Below are 14,792 nucleotides of genomic sequence, written 5' to 3'. Positions count from 1 at the left end.
CTAGTTTCTATCTCAGTAAGTTTAGAAGTCAGGGAACTGGAAGGAACAACAACAACAAAATAAACCTAACAATGCCAAGAGAATTGCTGACAAGATATATCTCATTCCTACTCCATGTTTAATGTCAATTTTTGTATCTTGGGTAGGGTGCCTATTATAAAGCTATTTGCTCAAGGTTATCCTCCTCCTACCCCACCCCCACCATCAGATGATTTTTATTTATAGCTATGTTTAAACATCATGGGCAACACTCAGACTTGCTGTATATTGAATTTGCCATCTGAGCAAAGATTCTTTCTTAAAGCATATTTGCTTTATTTACTTTCTGGTGTTTGCCAATAAATTAAAAAGACAATTCTTTTTGGTTTTCTTTAAATTTTTTGTTCCAAATATTCTTCAGCTCTAGAATTGAGTCAGTGAGGTCAAATGAGTCAAGACCAGATAAGTCAAAATGAATTTTCATTTTAATGTCCATTAGATATTTTGTTCTACAGAATACACAAACATTCTGAATTTCTTCTAAAGAAAAATATATCCTGATTAATTTACTTCTGTATTGTTTATGATCATGTATGCTTTACTTCACTGTCTGATGCTAAGAGCTTCCTAGAATTCATTCCCTAAGAAGTTAAGCCATGGCATTTAATTATTTGGCAGGATGTTTTAAGTACATATAATTATTATATCTTCCCTCCATTTTGTGATGGTGGTGAGCCAAGTAATCTGCATCAAGAGAAAATAAATAACACCCACATTAATGCTACCAACAAGGAGCTCACAGTACTTTGGAAAAACTCATCATAATTTTAGCACATAGCAGGTGTTCAATACTTCATTATCTACCAAAATAACATCACCACACCCTTTCCAGGTAAGAGAATCTAGGCAGGCCGGGTGCGGTGGCTCATGCCTGTAATCCCAGCACTTTGGGAGGCTGAAGCGGGCGGATCACCTGAGGTCGGGGAGTTTGAGACCAGCCTGGCCAACATGTTGAAACCCATCTCTACTAAAAATACAAAAATTACCCGGGCATGGTGGCGGGTGCCTGTAATCCCAGCTACTTGGGAGGCTGAGGCAGGAGATTTGCTTGAACCTGGGAGGCAGAGTTTGCAGTGAACCGAGATTGCACCACTGCACTCCAGCCTGGGCAACAGAGTGAGACTCCGGCTCGAAAAAAAAAAAAAAAAAAAAAAAAAGAGAGAGAGAGAGAATCTAGGCAAAGAGAAGTAATGTTGATTCTGTTCCATATGTCAGACCTTGGAAGGTCAACTGCATGACTATGGCTGAGACTTTGTACTTGGGAGTATGCAGTTTTAAATCCTGACCACTATCTTGGGCAAGTCCCTTCTCTTTTCTGAGTGCCTGTCTGCTTCTTGCCCCATCAGAAAGTTCTCACATAGGTTCATGGCAATGGTAAAGAATAAGATTAGACAGCACACTGGGTATGGCTTTATAATCACGGGCACTAAGTGATGATTTTTTCCTTATTCATTCCACTTGGTCTTAACTCTTACCCTTCTATTGTTTGGGGATGTTAACTGCAAAACAGGGACAGAATTTGGGCTAAAGGGTCTTTTTCCCAGTCTGGTAAATTAAGTATGTGATAAGACTTCTAGAAGAGTAGATCTGAGGTACTTTCTTTTGTGCACACTAATGGGAGGTGTGAAGGGAAAGCAGAATTGCAATTTCCAGCCTAGGGGGGCCAAGCCAGTCGGCCTTGCCAAACAGGTTGTCTTGGATAAAGGAGGATTTTCAGTCCTGCTATTGGCTGATGGGGCCTCCAGTGCCTTCTTCAGCCTGTTGGTGGGGATTATGCCCTGAGAGCCGCAGAGTGAGCACTCTCCTCCCAAGCATCGCTGAGCACTTGGGTGTGGAAGGGTTGCCTGATACTGAGGGTGGGGCTCCTGGAAGACAGGCGATCAGGTTCAGCTCTTGCCTTGCCCTTTATGGTAAATGTTCTTTGGAAAGCTTCTACATCTCTCAAATCCTGGGGGCATTATGATCTCTCTTCTGCCTATCCCAAACCATCTTCAGCCAGTACTGTTGGGAGAATACAAGCTCCAGGGCATGGTCCCTGGTCCGTCTGGATGACCCCTCCGGATCTGGTACATAGCTGGCGCTCTATGGAACCAGATATTTATGTAAAAGCAGGGACAATAGAATGTGAAAACGTTTCGCAAACTCCAAAGCGATTCATAACCAGACAGCGGTCCAATCCTAGGGTATACGAGCTCTCTCTTTTAAGCACGTATCACAGCTGCTTCTCACGCCACCGAGACGCGGTCAGGACAGGTGCATCCATCTTCTCCGGGCTTCCCCTCTTGAAAGTAGGACAGGGCGCGCAGGGGTTGAGGGTCTCTCATTCCCAGAGAGAATCGAACTTGGAGGAAAGCAACCACGGGCGAGGAGCGGGGCGTGGAGCGCGTGGAAGCTCATCGCGCCCGACGAAACACCTAGGTCCGGGGACGGGTGTGTGTCGGGGAAGTCAGGTGCACTGCGCGGCACTCCCCCGGTAGGTACACGCTCCTCCACCTACGAGTGACCTAATTACAAGGTGCCAGCCGCGCCCAGAGGTGGGGGTGGTTAATCCAAGCGGCCACTCGCTGCCCGTTCCTGCCCCCAAAGACGAGAGAAACCCACACGATTACAGAGCCGCTGCACCCCGGATGAGCCACGGGGTCGCAATTCTCGTTTCCGTGATCGGGCTGCCAGGCCCCAGGTGAGGAGCTGAGTTCATCACCAGAGCGGCCTTCCCAGGGGAACCAGTCACAGGCTGCCAATAGCTCCGGCTTCCATCCGGTCTGCGCCTGCGCGCGGCCCAAGCCCTCGCCTCTCCTGACATAGTGCTAAGAGATTAGTCCGGTTCGCCGCTGTGCGCACTGCGCATGTTCCAGCTCCATCCTCCCCTTCCCCCACCACCCCGCCCTCCGGGAGCCACGCCCAAAAAGTCAAGGCGCTTCAGTTACCAGCCGGCTACGTCGCGCCTGCGCTTTGACCCCAGTTTGCGCCCCGACTCCGGTCGTGCGGCTGCCCCGGGAGGGCTCTGCAGTTGCGCAGCTTGCTCCCCGGCCCTTTTCCCCTCTGCTCCCCGCCGCCTCCTGACGCCGGGCGTGACGTCACCACGCCCGGCGGCCGCCATTACAGAGAGCCGAGCTCTGGAGCCTCAGCGAGCGGAGGAGGAGGCGCAGCGGCCGACGGCCGAGTACTGCGGTGAGAGCCAGCGGGCCAGCGCCAGCCTCAACAGCCGCCAGAAGTACACGAGGAACCGGCGGCGGCGTGTGCGTGTGGCCCGTGTGCGGGCGGCGGCGCGGGAGCAGCGCGGAGCGGCAGCCGGCCGGGGCGGGTGGCATCATGGACGAGAAGGTGTTCACCAAGGAGCTTGACCAGTGGATCGAGCAGCTGAACGAGTGCAAGCAGCTATCCGAGTCCCAGGTCAAGAGCCTCTGCGAGAAGGTGAGCTGTAGTATGGCTGCGGACAGCCGCCGCGGGGCCGAGCCCGCCGAGGAAAAGGCGGCCGTGAGGAGGGTGCAACATGGCGGAGGCTGCCGGCCCGGGCCCCGAGTCTCCGAGACCGGCGCCCATCCCGGCCGGCGGCGGCTTCCGAACGACCCGGCGCCCCCTGCCTCCCGCGCAGGGATTGGTTGCCGCCGCCACCGCCGCCCAAAATGGCGCCTTTCACCCGACTCCTGGGCTTTTGAGTCACCCTGCCTTGGCCCCAGACGAGGTGGCAGGGGGAGCGGAGACCCTGTGGGTCATCGTCAGGAACGGTTTTGAGGGTGAGCCGGCTTGGATTCTGCGGCTTGGGAACGGAGCCTGGGCCTCTACGGTGGGCTGAGTAAGAGTCTTTCCGCTTGTACCCAGGCCTAGTTAGGTCCAGAGCTGCCCAGAGGATCCCCCAAAGGCAGTCTTGTTAGGCCATATCCCAGAACATACCTAAAGGTCATACAGCTTTAGTACCCCTTGGTGGTTTGTATTAAACTCACCAAGCGATCTTCTCCAGAAATCAAGGGAAGGGGTGTCTTTAAGAATTTTAAAATTATTCTCTTAACCTAATTTTTACGAAGGTCATGGTGGTAGCTATAAGGAAGGAGTGTAACTTATTTTTCATAGTTGGAAGAAATCGGGAATTTGGTGAGTCATACTACATAAGGAGCTTTTGGATTGGAAATCAAGTGTTGGTTGAATATGATTTATATGCTGACTCAAAGCCTTCTCTAAGCTTAACACACTTGGCATTTTGCCGTTTATTTTTTAAATGAACAACATAAAATGGAAAAGCGGTAAATTTTGTATCTTTGTTGCAAAAGTTACTTGATAGTATTTTGTGGCTGCAAGTAGTAGTAGTGATAATAACTGTCGACTGAGATTGTATTCCAGACATTGTGCTTAGTGTTTAAATAATGTCTCACATACACTGAAAATAGAATGTTGTAGTCCACTTAATAACACTAAACTTTATATTAGCTAATTCCGTTTTGTTTTCCCCTGGGGGTTGGGGAAACAGGTAGCTAATTTAGCTATTAGCTGTGTGTTGTATTTTTAAATTCTTGTAACTCAGTTTTCTAAAGTACACAAAATGCTGATCTCTGCTGTGAACATTTTAACTTCCCTTTTCAAAATTAACTTTGCAGCATGTCACTTTATTACAGAATAGTGGAGTATCATATTAGCATTTTGTATTCGTGAAAAGAATTAATGGAGAACTATTATACTGATTTGTTTGTGGTTTGATGTGAAAATTAGGTTCATGAGTTTGACATATATGTTTCCAAGACAGGCTTTTTTAGAAACCATGTTGTGAACAATTGGAATTTAAGTAAGTCATATTTAGATGTTTCTCCCAAGCCTGAACAAAACTACTACTAGTGGATGAGGTGGCACATCATCTGTTGGAGATGCCTTTTAATGGTAGCGATGTATTGAATCTCCTGTTTCTTTACCCTCTCACATCAAATGAGATTGGTATTTATTTTAAAAGTCTAAAATTGGCCTTTAAAAATGAATGTATATTGCCAGGTCTTAATTTCTAGGTATTATACTTGATGATCTTACCGATTTTTGGAATGCAGTGCATTATATGAAAGACTTTTAAGTCAATAGTTGGCCAGTTGACTAGTCTTTTGAAGAAAACGTGGAAAGGAGAGAGGTAATGATGTAACTGGAAGACTGGACTGCGAATTAGATTTGGACATGAGTCCTCCTTCTGCTCCTACTTCAGTAATTGTGACAGACTTTGGGACAGCCACTTCACTTGGTCCTTGTTTTCCTGTCTATAAACTAAAATGTGTTCTGAGATTATACAGTCAATTCCGTTTTAAATTAGTAGTGTGTTTAACATTGAACATCTATTGAATATCTAAGATTGCATACTCTTTTGAGGGAAATGAAAAGCAATGAAGAATAAGTATGCTTATTATCGAGGAGCTATGAATCTAGTTTGAAAGAAAAGCATGGTATGAAAAGGTGTGGGAGATGGAGCATGGAAGTAGAGGGTTTGTGTTGGAAACTGTTGTAGAAGATAAGATAATACTGGATGCTAGAGTGGGGTGGGTGAAGCTGATGCATCTACTACTGCTTTCCACATCTTTGTAAAACGAAGATGTAGTGAGGTGAATCTCCATTGGTTGCGCTGCTTACGCAAATTTTAGTTCTGAGTGCCAAAAAAGATGGAAATAATATTTGAGAGTAGGTGTTATATAAAAGTTTCCGTGGAATGGATCCGTTTTGGTGGATATCATTATACAACCTTCATACTGTTTATAACTGGTAAGTAAGTATTTCAACTTTCAGGATGATATTAAACTTCCAAACTAAATTAATTTGAAGACAGTTTTTTGGGTATGTAGAATCCATGAACTGATATTTTTTGTACAAGTCTTTCTAGTAAAACAAAAGCTGTCTTTCACTGTTAATATTTGTGTGCCATTGGCATCTCTGGGTGAAAGCTACATATGTGCTCTTTGGTGTGATTGCCTTCTAAAGAGTAATTTTGAAAATTTGAGGGCTAATTTTTTTCATTAGTGTATAATAATAGTATTTTTTGAGAAAAGAGATACTTGTTAATAGTTGATGATTTCTCCAATCATAAGAAGGAATGATAATGTAAAAGCCTTCCTTCTACCCACCTAAATGCCTGATTTGAAGGGGAAATATTTAAATAGTAAACATAGATGTATACCATAAGAGGTCATTGTTATTAAAAAATCCTGAGGCCATTATTTTGTTATCCCATCAACAATTAACAGTGTTACATGTTCAGAACTGAGATAATCTAAGTATGCGTTTATAAAAGACAAGAGTGAACATGGTTTTTATGTTACTGACTAGCTAAAAAGAATTTTAAGATGTGATTAAGATTTATACAAAAGCCAAGGTTGTTAGTGTATAGTATACTTTGTCATCTTGAGAATCATAATTTGTTGAGTTTAATAGTTTGGTGTGCAGTTTTGTCTCAGGCTCAGTTCTATAGTCAGCATTACATCAGTATAACTGGCCTGGTATGTTTCAATCTACAGATTGAAAGGAGTAAATAGTATCAACTTTCTTTTGCATTGACTACAGTAAACAATCTTTTATTATGTGACTTCAGCTTTGTTTTAGCTTGGGTATGATTCTTGGCTTTGTGCTTACCAAATATGTGGAGAACGTTGTTTGATAGCCAGATTTTTTTTTTTCCAAGAAGTTCTTTACCTAGGTATGCTGTTTTCCATTGCTCTGCAAGCACTATAAATAAAGTGCAGTCATTAGTCATTAAAATGTTAGTTTTAACATTTGTTACGTGAGTATGGAAAAAACAAACTGCTTCCTTCTAATTAGATGAGCTGAAAAATATTTGACCAAGATGACATTCTTATATGAAGTGGGTAATATGTTGCTGTGAGTATGTGTGTACATTTCATTTTAAAGGCTGTTTGGCTCATTTCTCTAGAAGTGATTTGAATATTGAGGACAAGCAGGTGGGGGAAGCATGTTACAGAACATTATTTTTATCATACTTTTATAAGATAGTTATTGTTCTCAGTTACAGATACAAACCAAAGACTCAGAAAGGTAAAGTGACTTGACTAAAGGGGCTAAAAGCGAGATTGCCAAGGCTTGTGGATTCTAAGCCTAATGTTCTGGTATTGCTTCACAGATCCCCTTCTCTTTTCAGAGGTAGTGTTAATAGTGAAAGATGTAGGTAAATTGGGGCCAAGCTAAATTGGGAAGTTAACACTTTCGTAAAATGAAACTTTTTTTTTTTTTTTTTTTTGAGATAAGGTCTTACTCTTTTGCCCAGTCTGGAGTGCAGTGGCGCAATCTCAGCTCACTGCAACCTCCACCTCCCAGGTTCAAGCAGTTCTCCTGCGTAAGCCTCCCTAGTAGCTGGGATTACAGGTGCCCACCACCGTGCCCAGCTGTTTTGTATTTTTAGTAGAGATGGGATTTCACCACGTTGGCCAGGCTAGTCTCGAACTCCTGACCTTCAGTTATCCACCTGCCTCAGCCTCCCAAAGTGCTGGGATTACAGGCTTGAGCCAGTGCGCCTGGCCAAAACATTATTTTTATTTTCATTGCTTGAAAGCTTCCTATTCATGTTACATACTGTTGTCCCACTTTGTCCTGGAAAGAGTAATTATTATTCAGTTTTGGATGTAGCTGACAACATTTGCCCCTCAAATAAGATTGGTGAGATGAAAACCCTAGATAATTTCCCTTGTATTCTCAGTATAAATCATGATCCAGAGACTGAGCTCTAAAGTATTCTAATAAAGTATAACTGACTTTTTATATTGTTCATTGCAACTTATAAAATGCCTCTTTTCAGCAGGGCAAGGTGGCTCACACGCCTGTAATCCCAGCACTTTGGGAGGCCACGGCAGGCGGATCACGAGGTCAGGAGACCAAAACCAATTCTGGCTAACATGGTGAAACCCCGTCTCTACTTAAAAATACAAAAAATTAGCCGGGCGTGGTGGCACACACCTGTAGTCTCAGGTACTGGGGAGGCTGAGGCAGGAGAATTGCTTGAACCCAGGAGGCGGAGGTTGCAGTGAGCCAAGATTGTGCCACTGCACTCCAGCCTGGGCGACAGAGGGAGACCCCATTCCCCCCCGCCCCCCCTGCCCCAAAAAAGCCTCTTTTCATCCTCTTAGCTTCCACAGTCAGATGTCATGCATGTGTGTATTTGTTTCATGGTCTCCTAGGCAGGAAGCTGTAATGCAGTTAGTTTGGAGTTGACTTCATGAGGAAACAGAAAAGGTGAACATTCCCGCTATTCAGAAACACACGTTCCCCAACCCTCCCTACGTTCTCCACTGGGGCCAGAATTGTATGTTTTCAGAAAATTGGCAATAAGGCTAAGTTGAAGCTCATGTACTGTAGAAAGAATGAACGACCCTTTAGGAATATGTGGGATAACATTTGTATTACCAGTCTGGTGTGGCCCTGTTTTATGACAGCAAATATGTTCCCTATCTCATGGTAAGTCAGGTTTGTCAGAGTTACCTGTGAGATAGCCTTTGCTTAGTTTGGAAGGGGTAAGTTAGGAAAACTAAGAGACTGGGTTTGGTGGGGTCTTTTATCAGGGTACTGAGGAGAGGGGCAAAGTTATATCTAACAGGGAGACACTATTGACTCTTTCTACTTTGACCCATTTGTCTTACTTCATTATCATCCTAGCCTGAGAAAGCTGTCAACCTCCACTCATACACAAGCAGATCTGAATTGGATGAGAACCATGAAGGATGAAGATTTTTGTTTTTGTGGGCTTTTTTTTTTTTTGAGATAGAGTCTCACGGTTGCCCAGGCTGGAGTGCGGTGGCGTGATCTCGGCTCACTGCACCCTGTGCCTCCCAAGTTCAAGCAGTGCTCCTGCCTCAGCCTCCCAAATAGTTGGGATTATAGGTGTGTGCCACCACACCCAGCTAATTTTTGTATTTTTAGTAGAGACAGGGTTTCACCATGTTGGCCAGGCTGGTCTTGAACTCCTTACGTCAAGTGATCCACCCATCTCAGCCTCCCAAAGTGCTGGAATTACAGGCATGAGCCACTGGCACCTGGCCTGTTTTTGTTTTAAATAGATTTTCTTTTGGCTTCTGGGGCAGAAGTGGTAGACCAGGCTGAAGAAGGCAGAGGTATCTATTGTCAGTAAATGGCTGAGAGGTGGGGTTTGAAAGAATGGTAAAGAACAACCTGAGATTAACTGCTTTTTTTTTTTTTGAGACGGGGCCTCGCTCTGTTGCCCAGGCCAGAGTACAGTTGTGTGATCTCGGCTCACTGCAACCTTCGTCTCCCAGGTTCAAGCGGTTCTCCTGCCTCAGCCTCCTGAGTAGCTGGGATTACAGGCATGTGCCGCCATGCCTAGCTAATTTTTTTTATTTTTAGTAGAGACGGGGTTTCATCATGTTTGCCAGGCTGGTCTTGAACTGCTGACCTCAAGTGATCCGCCCGCCTCAGCCTCCCAAAGTGCTGGGATTACAGGTGTGAGCCACTGTGCCCAGCTAACTGCTTAATTTCTTCGCAGTGCAGTATTATTGCCTGTTTATTGGTCTGTTGTGGATTGTGGTTTAGAATGGATGAACAAGGCAGTGACACAGATATGTGTATATCTGAATCTGGGTATTTTTTAAACTAAATGTGACCAGTTGGCCAGTCCCTCTTGCACCCTGTGTTGCCACTTCTGCCTTAGTTTAGTAATTTAGTTGCTACTACAGATGGGGATTTTTACCCTGCTGGTGTTGGGGCTGGAAGAAGGTTGTGAACCTTTGTCCTAGATGGGGACAAGGAGTAGAATGGGGAACAAGCAGTAGCATGTGTTTACCTGGCCAAAGGCATGCCAGGTGTAGTTCACAGAGGTTATGGAGTGTCAGTGATGCTATCGTGTGACAGTGTACATTGGATTTTGGAACCAGTATTTAATAAACCCTCATTGTATGCATTATTGTCACTATTGAGCTTTGTCTGAAAAGCACTACCTTATTCTCGTGTATAAGTATTTCTTAGTTTGGTTTTGCTCTAATTAATAGCACAGTTTTGGATTAGTCAGGAGATTGACTTTATAGTTAATTCTAGATAGGGAATGTTTTAGAATGCTTGTGCCAGTGGTGATCAAGTAACTTATTTTTCTGCCGCTCATCTGTAAATGAGCAATAATGCCCACTATTTCTTTTGGCTGGCTTTACTTAATAAAATAGGCTTAAGACATACTTTAGGATGGGGTAGAATTCTAGTAATGGAATCAACCTTAAAGACCATCTAGGCTGGCGGGGCGCAGTGGCTCACGCCTGTAATCCCAGCACTTTTGGAGGCTGAGGCGGGTGGATCACAAGGTCAGGAGATGGAACCCATCCTGGCTAACACGGTGAAACCCCGTCTCTACTAAAAATACAAAAAATTTAGCTGGGCATGATGGGGGGCGCCTGTAGTCCCAGCTGCTCGGGAGGTTGAGGCAGGAGAATTGCTTGAACCCAGGAAGCGGAGGTTGCAGTGAGCCGAGATCGTGCCCTGCACTCCAGCCTGAGCGACAGCAAGACTCCATCTCAAAAGAAAAAAAATAAAATAAAAAAACAACCAACCATCTAGACTAATTCATCTTATACAGATGAGGGAGGAAACTGAGACCCAGAGTGGTTGAATCTTGTTCATAATGTATTATTGTGACACTTTTTTAATAACTACATATATAGCAACATTTCTCAGTTGTGTAGTAGATTAAAACTTCTTTTTCTATGCAGGAATGATTGGAATGTTTAATTCATTCACATATGTAGATTAGTTGGTAAAGATTGAGTTTAGTCTGTTGTGCATATGAGACATAGGGCTTTAAGGATCTTTCCTTTTGGTCAGAGGCAAAGGTGATGATATTGCAGAAACAGATGGGAAAACTCACAAATTTTATATTTTCTTTTATTACACTTTTAGAATTATCCCTCATTCCCAACATTTTTCTTTTATTTAGGTCCTAAGCCCTTAGAGCCAAACAGAAAATACTAGTTACTAGAATATTACCTGGAGGGTTAAACTTTTAAAATATAACCATACTGATTTTAATCAAAGAAGATTGAAATGTTTCATGAAGTATTAGTGGTATCTGTTCAGTGTGGTTAATGAAAGACAAGTAGCCATGCACTGCATAATGACATTTTGGTCAGTGGTGGACCGCATGTGATGGTGGTCCTATGAAATTATAATGGAGCTGAAAAATTCCTATCACCTGGTGACCTTGTAATGTCATAGTGTAACACTTTGTATTGTTTATGTTTAGTTATACAAATACTTAACATTTATGTTAACAGTTGCCTACAGCATTCAGTACAGTAAATGCTGTACAAGTTTGTAGCCTAGGAGCAATAGGCTATCCAATAGCTTAGGTTCGTAGTAGTCTATACTATCTAGATTTGTGTAAGACCACTCTGTGATGTTCACACAACTAAATAATTTGATGTATCCCTGTGATTAAGCAACACATGATTAGTATGAAGAATGGTTTGATAGTTGAAGGAAATTAACTCAAAACTCATTTGCTTCCAGGGCTAGTAATATGTTCTACATCATGTATCACCCCACGCCTCAAACTCTAGCCCTGCACGGTAACTTATCACAAACCTCGGATTTTTTTGCACAGTTATCAAAATGACATATCAAACCAACCGTTCATCTTGACATAAAAACAGTATGAGACAAAATGAAATTCTCTTGGGATATTGAAAAAATTTTTTTTGCCTGTGAATTTAGTAATTTTACTTATTAAGAGTTTTCAAATGATTTCAGTTCTTAAACTGAAAAATAAAATTCAAAAATTAATTGCGTTTTTCCAGTGTTTCTTCTATGTCTTTATATTAGTAGAACTGTCCAACTATATGGTAAGGATGTGAAATGTTAAATTTACTTGAACTCGAGTTACAATGAACATTATAATTAATAATCAGACTTCTTTTTTTTTTCTTTTTTTGAGAAGGAGTTTCGCTCTTGTTGCCCAGGCTGGAGTGCAATGGCGTGGTCTTGCCTCACCGCCACCTCCACCTCCCAGATTCAAGCGATTCTCTTGCCCCAGCCTCCTGGGTAGCTGGGATTACAGGCATGTGCCACCACACCCAGCTAATTTTTGTATTATTAGAGATGGGGTTGCTCCGTATTGGTCAGGCTGGTCTCAAACTCCTGATCTCAGGTGATCTGCCTGCCTTGGCCTCCCAAAGTGCTGGGATTACAGGCGTGAGCCACCTGGCCCGGCCAATAATCAGACTTTTAGTAGTAAAATTACTTTCAAAAATGGAGATTCCTTTTTCAAATAGTACTGTTAGTAGTACTAAGATTGTAAAGAGGTTATTTGTGTCTGATTTTGAGTTTGATTTTACAGAGAAGACAGGTTAGGCCAGCATTGACATTTTCCATCAAGGGCAGAATTGATGATACAAAAACTTGATTTCTGTCTAAGCATGGTGGCTCATACCTATAATCCTGGTGCTTTGGGAGGCGGAGGCTGGAAGCTTGCTCGAGACTAGGAGTTTGAGACCAGCTTGGGCAATGTAGTGAGACCACTATTTCTGCAAAACAAAAAACAGGTTTCTTTAGTTAAGTATAAATCATTGATCTGTGATTAATCCAAACACTTCTTCCTCAGTATAGACCTTGGGGTTCTTCTGTGTTTGACTACCTTCTTTTGAAGGAAACCACTTTTTTTTTTTTTTTTTTTTTTGAGGCAGTCTCACTCTGTTGCCCAGGCTGGAATGCAGTGGCACGATCTCAGCCCACTGCAACCTCCGCTTCCTGGGTTCAAGTGATTCTCCAGCTTCAGCCTCCTGAGTAGCTGGCATTACAGGCATGCACCACCATGCCCAGCTAATTTTTGTATTTTTAGTAGGGGAGGGGGTGTTTCGCCATGTTGCCCAGGCTGGTCTCAAACTCCTGACCTCAAGCGATCCACCCACCCTGGCCTCCCAAAGTGCTGGGATTACAGGCATGAGCCACCGTGCCTAGCCAAAACCACTTTTAATATACCTTTAGGAAAATGCTTTTAGTTACATCATGATCCCTTTCATGTAGCTAACAACAAAAATGAATATTAACCCCAAATATTGGAACTGGTATTTTGCAGCAAGTTATTTCTTGGTATACTTTAGTGCCAGAATTGGTACTGCTACGTGATTAACTGTTTTTGAGACTAAGAAAACATTTTGCTGGACATCTGATGAAATTGTCTTAAAAATAGTGCTTGGGTGTTTTCCCTGGAGTGTAGTGGCAAGAGTACTCTGTTGTCCATCAGAGCCACTTGCTGCTGTCAGGTGGCCTTGCTGTTGAATGGCATAATCTGATTTCGTTGGAGTACCCAAGTCCTAAGACTTGAAGAATGAGGGTTATTATCTCAGTGTCATCTTTTCTCTGAGATAGCATTTGTTCAGGAAATGTTATCTGTTTTCAATGGTGAAGGGAGTGAGAGTCTGCTTAGGAGTTACTGTATACATTAAACATTGGTGACCGGCTTTTAAAGAATTAGAGGGTAGGCCTGGTGACTTACACCTATAATCCCAGCACATTGGGAGGCCAAGGCAGGAGGATATCTTGAGCCCAGGAGTTCAAGACCAGCCTAGGCAGCATAGTGAGACCGTCTCTACCACGAAATTTTTACTCTTTTATTTTTATTTTTATTTTTTGAGATGGAGTTTTGCTCTGTCACCCAGGCTGGAGTGCAGTGGCATGATCTTGGCACACTGCAACCTCCACCTCCTGGGTTCAAGCGATTCTCCTGCCTCAGCCTCCTGAGTCGCTGGGACCACAGGCGAGGGCTACCATGCCCAGAATATTTTTGTATTTTGTTTTGGTAGAGATGGAGTTTCACCACTTTGGCCAGGCTGGTCTCGAACTCCTGACCTCAAGTGATCCACCTGCCTCGGCCTCCCAAAGTGCTGGGATTACAGGCGTGAACCACTGCACCCAGCCCTACAAATAATTTTTAAAAATGAATTAGCTGGGTGTGGTGGCACACCTGTGGTTCCAGCTACTCTGTGAGGCTGAGGCAAGAGGATTGCTTGGGTCCAGGAGATTTAGACTGCAATGAGCTGTGATCATGCTACAGCACTCCAAGCCCGGGGAACAGAGCAAGAACTTGTCAAAAAAAAAAAAAAAAAAAAGTAAATAAATAAATATTAGACACGTCTCAAGCCCTAGGTCCCAATTCATTGATTTTTTTTTTTTTGATGCAGGATTCCAAAATACTTCAAGGTCATTATTAAACATTTAAAGTTAATGTCATAATGTTAACGATGCAGGTTTAAGATGCTGATATAAAAAGAAGCTTGAGTAGTTGTCGTGTAATCCTAGGATTAAAGTATAGATTTTAAAATGAAAAACTCTTAGAAAATGGCGAGATGTGATAACTTTTCTTAATAATTGTAGGAGAAAAATTACAAAGCAAAAATGGGCATAGAAAATTTCTGGCTATGTATTTAAAAAATAAGAGAAACAAAATGGCAAAAAGTTACTTAAAATAACAGTTTAAAATAGTTTATACAAATACTTAACATCATCTAGCTCTTAATGATTAGATGTTCAAAGATATTCATGGACAACTTGTGTAAGAGGAGAAATAACTGATGGTAAATAAACATGGAATAAAAAGTTTACTCAGAAATGAAAAATGCCAGTTAAATTAGTGAGATCACATTGTATGTCTGAAATAGCTGAGAATGAGTATATTCTTTCATTTATTATTGTATAACAAATTGGCATAATTGAGTTTTATAGCACATATGAAACAAAAAAAGTTAATGCTATTTTGCCCCGTAATCCCACAATTAAAGCTTTTTGAAAGGAAA

The 14,792-nt window shown here is 42.8% G+C and overlaps 1 protein-coding gene across 2 annotated transcripts in view; it reads left to right on the top strand.

Moving 5' to 3' along the window:
- Window positions 1-1,162: 1,162 nt before the first annotated feature.
- The window catches only part of PPP2CA (protein phosphatase 2 catalytic subunit alpha), a 71,684-nt gene continuing 58,054 nt past the window's right edge, over window positions 1,163-14,792 (top strand). For both annotated transcript variants that reach the window (XM_063723964.1, XM_063723963.1), the window contains exon 1: window positions 1,163-3,453. In XM_063723964.1, coding sequence (XP_063580034.1) covers window positions 3,352-3,453 — 102 coding nt within the window. In that variant the 5' untranslated portion in view covers window positions 1,163-3,351. The remainder of the gene's footprint in view (window positions 3,454-14,792) is intronic.

The sequence above is a fragment of the Pongo abelii genome, chromosome 4 (genome assembly GCF_028885655.2).
Source record: "Pongo abelii isolate AG06213 chromosome 4, NHGRI_mPonAbe1-v2.0_pri, whole genome shotgun sequence".
Classification (NCBI taxonomy): domain Eukaryota; kingdom Metazoa; phylum Chordata; class Mammalia; order Primates; family Hominidae; genus Pongo; species Pongo abelii.
Note: the sequence above shows the minus strand (reverse complement) of the source record. Positions and strands in the feature narration are given on the sequence as shown.